Below are 664 nucleotides of genomic sequence, written 5' to 3'. Positions count from 1 at the left end.
CATTCTCTAGATGTGCTACAGCTTACATTGCTCTGGGTAAGACCACCTCTTCACTCAGTGATCAGCTAACCATTATCAGCCATTCATTCCCACCTGTATAACTTAGCTCCACTATCAACCAAGTCACAACTACTTCCCAATTTGGGACACATGGTTCATGGTAAGGTCTTTATCCCTTTCCAACATGAAACCACCTGGCCAATACCACTATCTCAACCAGAAGTTTATAATTTTCTGTTGATTGGATCATAGTCATAGCTCAACTCTGGAACTAGTTATTTCTGCATCATTCCATGAAAGTCAGCTGGTATTAGCATTGCTAAATCCACACAAAATGTACAAAAACACAAACCAGTCTCAACCACTATTTATTTTGTGAAGTCTTGCCTAGCTGGAGTTCCTTGTAAACTGTGACAGAGAAAAAAATAAAATAAGATGCTACGTGCAAATTTTATTGTGAATAAAAGTCTATTATTCTCTTTATTTGTTCTGCATTTTTTTCACAAAAAAGCAAAACAGTCAGAAAAAAAATGAAATTGTATTATTTTTTTCTCCTATCATATTCTGTTGCCTGCTTCAAATGTCCAGATGGTTCCTGGCCAGACAAGCGAAAGGCGATTTGTAATCCAAAAACTGTTGAGCATCTGACCTTTGACGATCCACT

At 37.2% G+C, this 664-nt stretch overlaps 1 protein-coding gene across 1 annotated transcript in view; it reads left to right on the top strand.

The window, feature by feature from the left end:
- The first annotated feature begins 530 nt into the window (after nucleotides 1–530).
- Nucleotides 531–664, top strand: part of LOC122805916 (vomeronasal type-2 receptor 26-like) — a 927-nt gene continuing 793 nt past the window's right edge. Inside the window, exon 1 of the mRNA XM_044076160.1 lies at nucleotides 531–664. This exon is cut by the window's right edge and continues 793 nt beyond it. Within this exon, the coding sequence (XP_043932095.1) occupies nucleotides 531–664 (134 nt within the window).

This window comes from Protopterus annectens, chromosome 7.part0, assembly GCF_019279795.1.
Source record: "Protopterus annectens isolate FY-2018-M chromosome 7.part0, PAN1.0, whole genome shotgun sequence".
Taxonomy (NCBI): Eukaryota; Metazoa; Chordata; order Ceratodontiformes; family Protopteridae; genus Protopterus; species Protopterus annectens.
The sequence above is the reverse complement of the archived record's forward strand: the minus strand, read 5'-3'. Positions and strand labels throughout refer to the sequence as shown.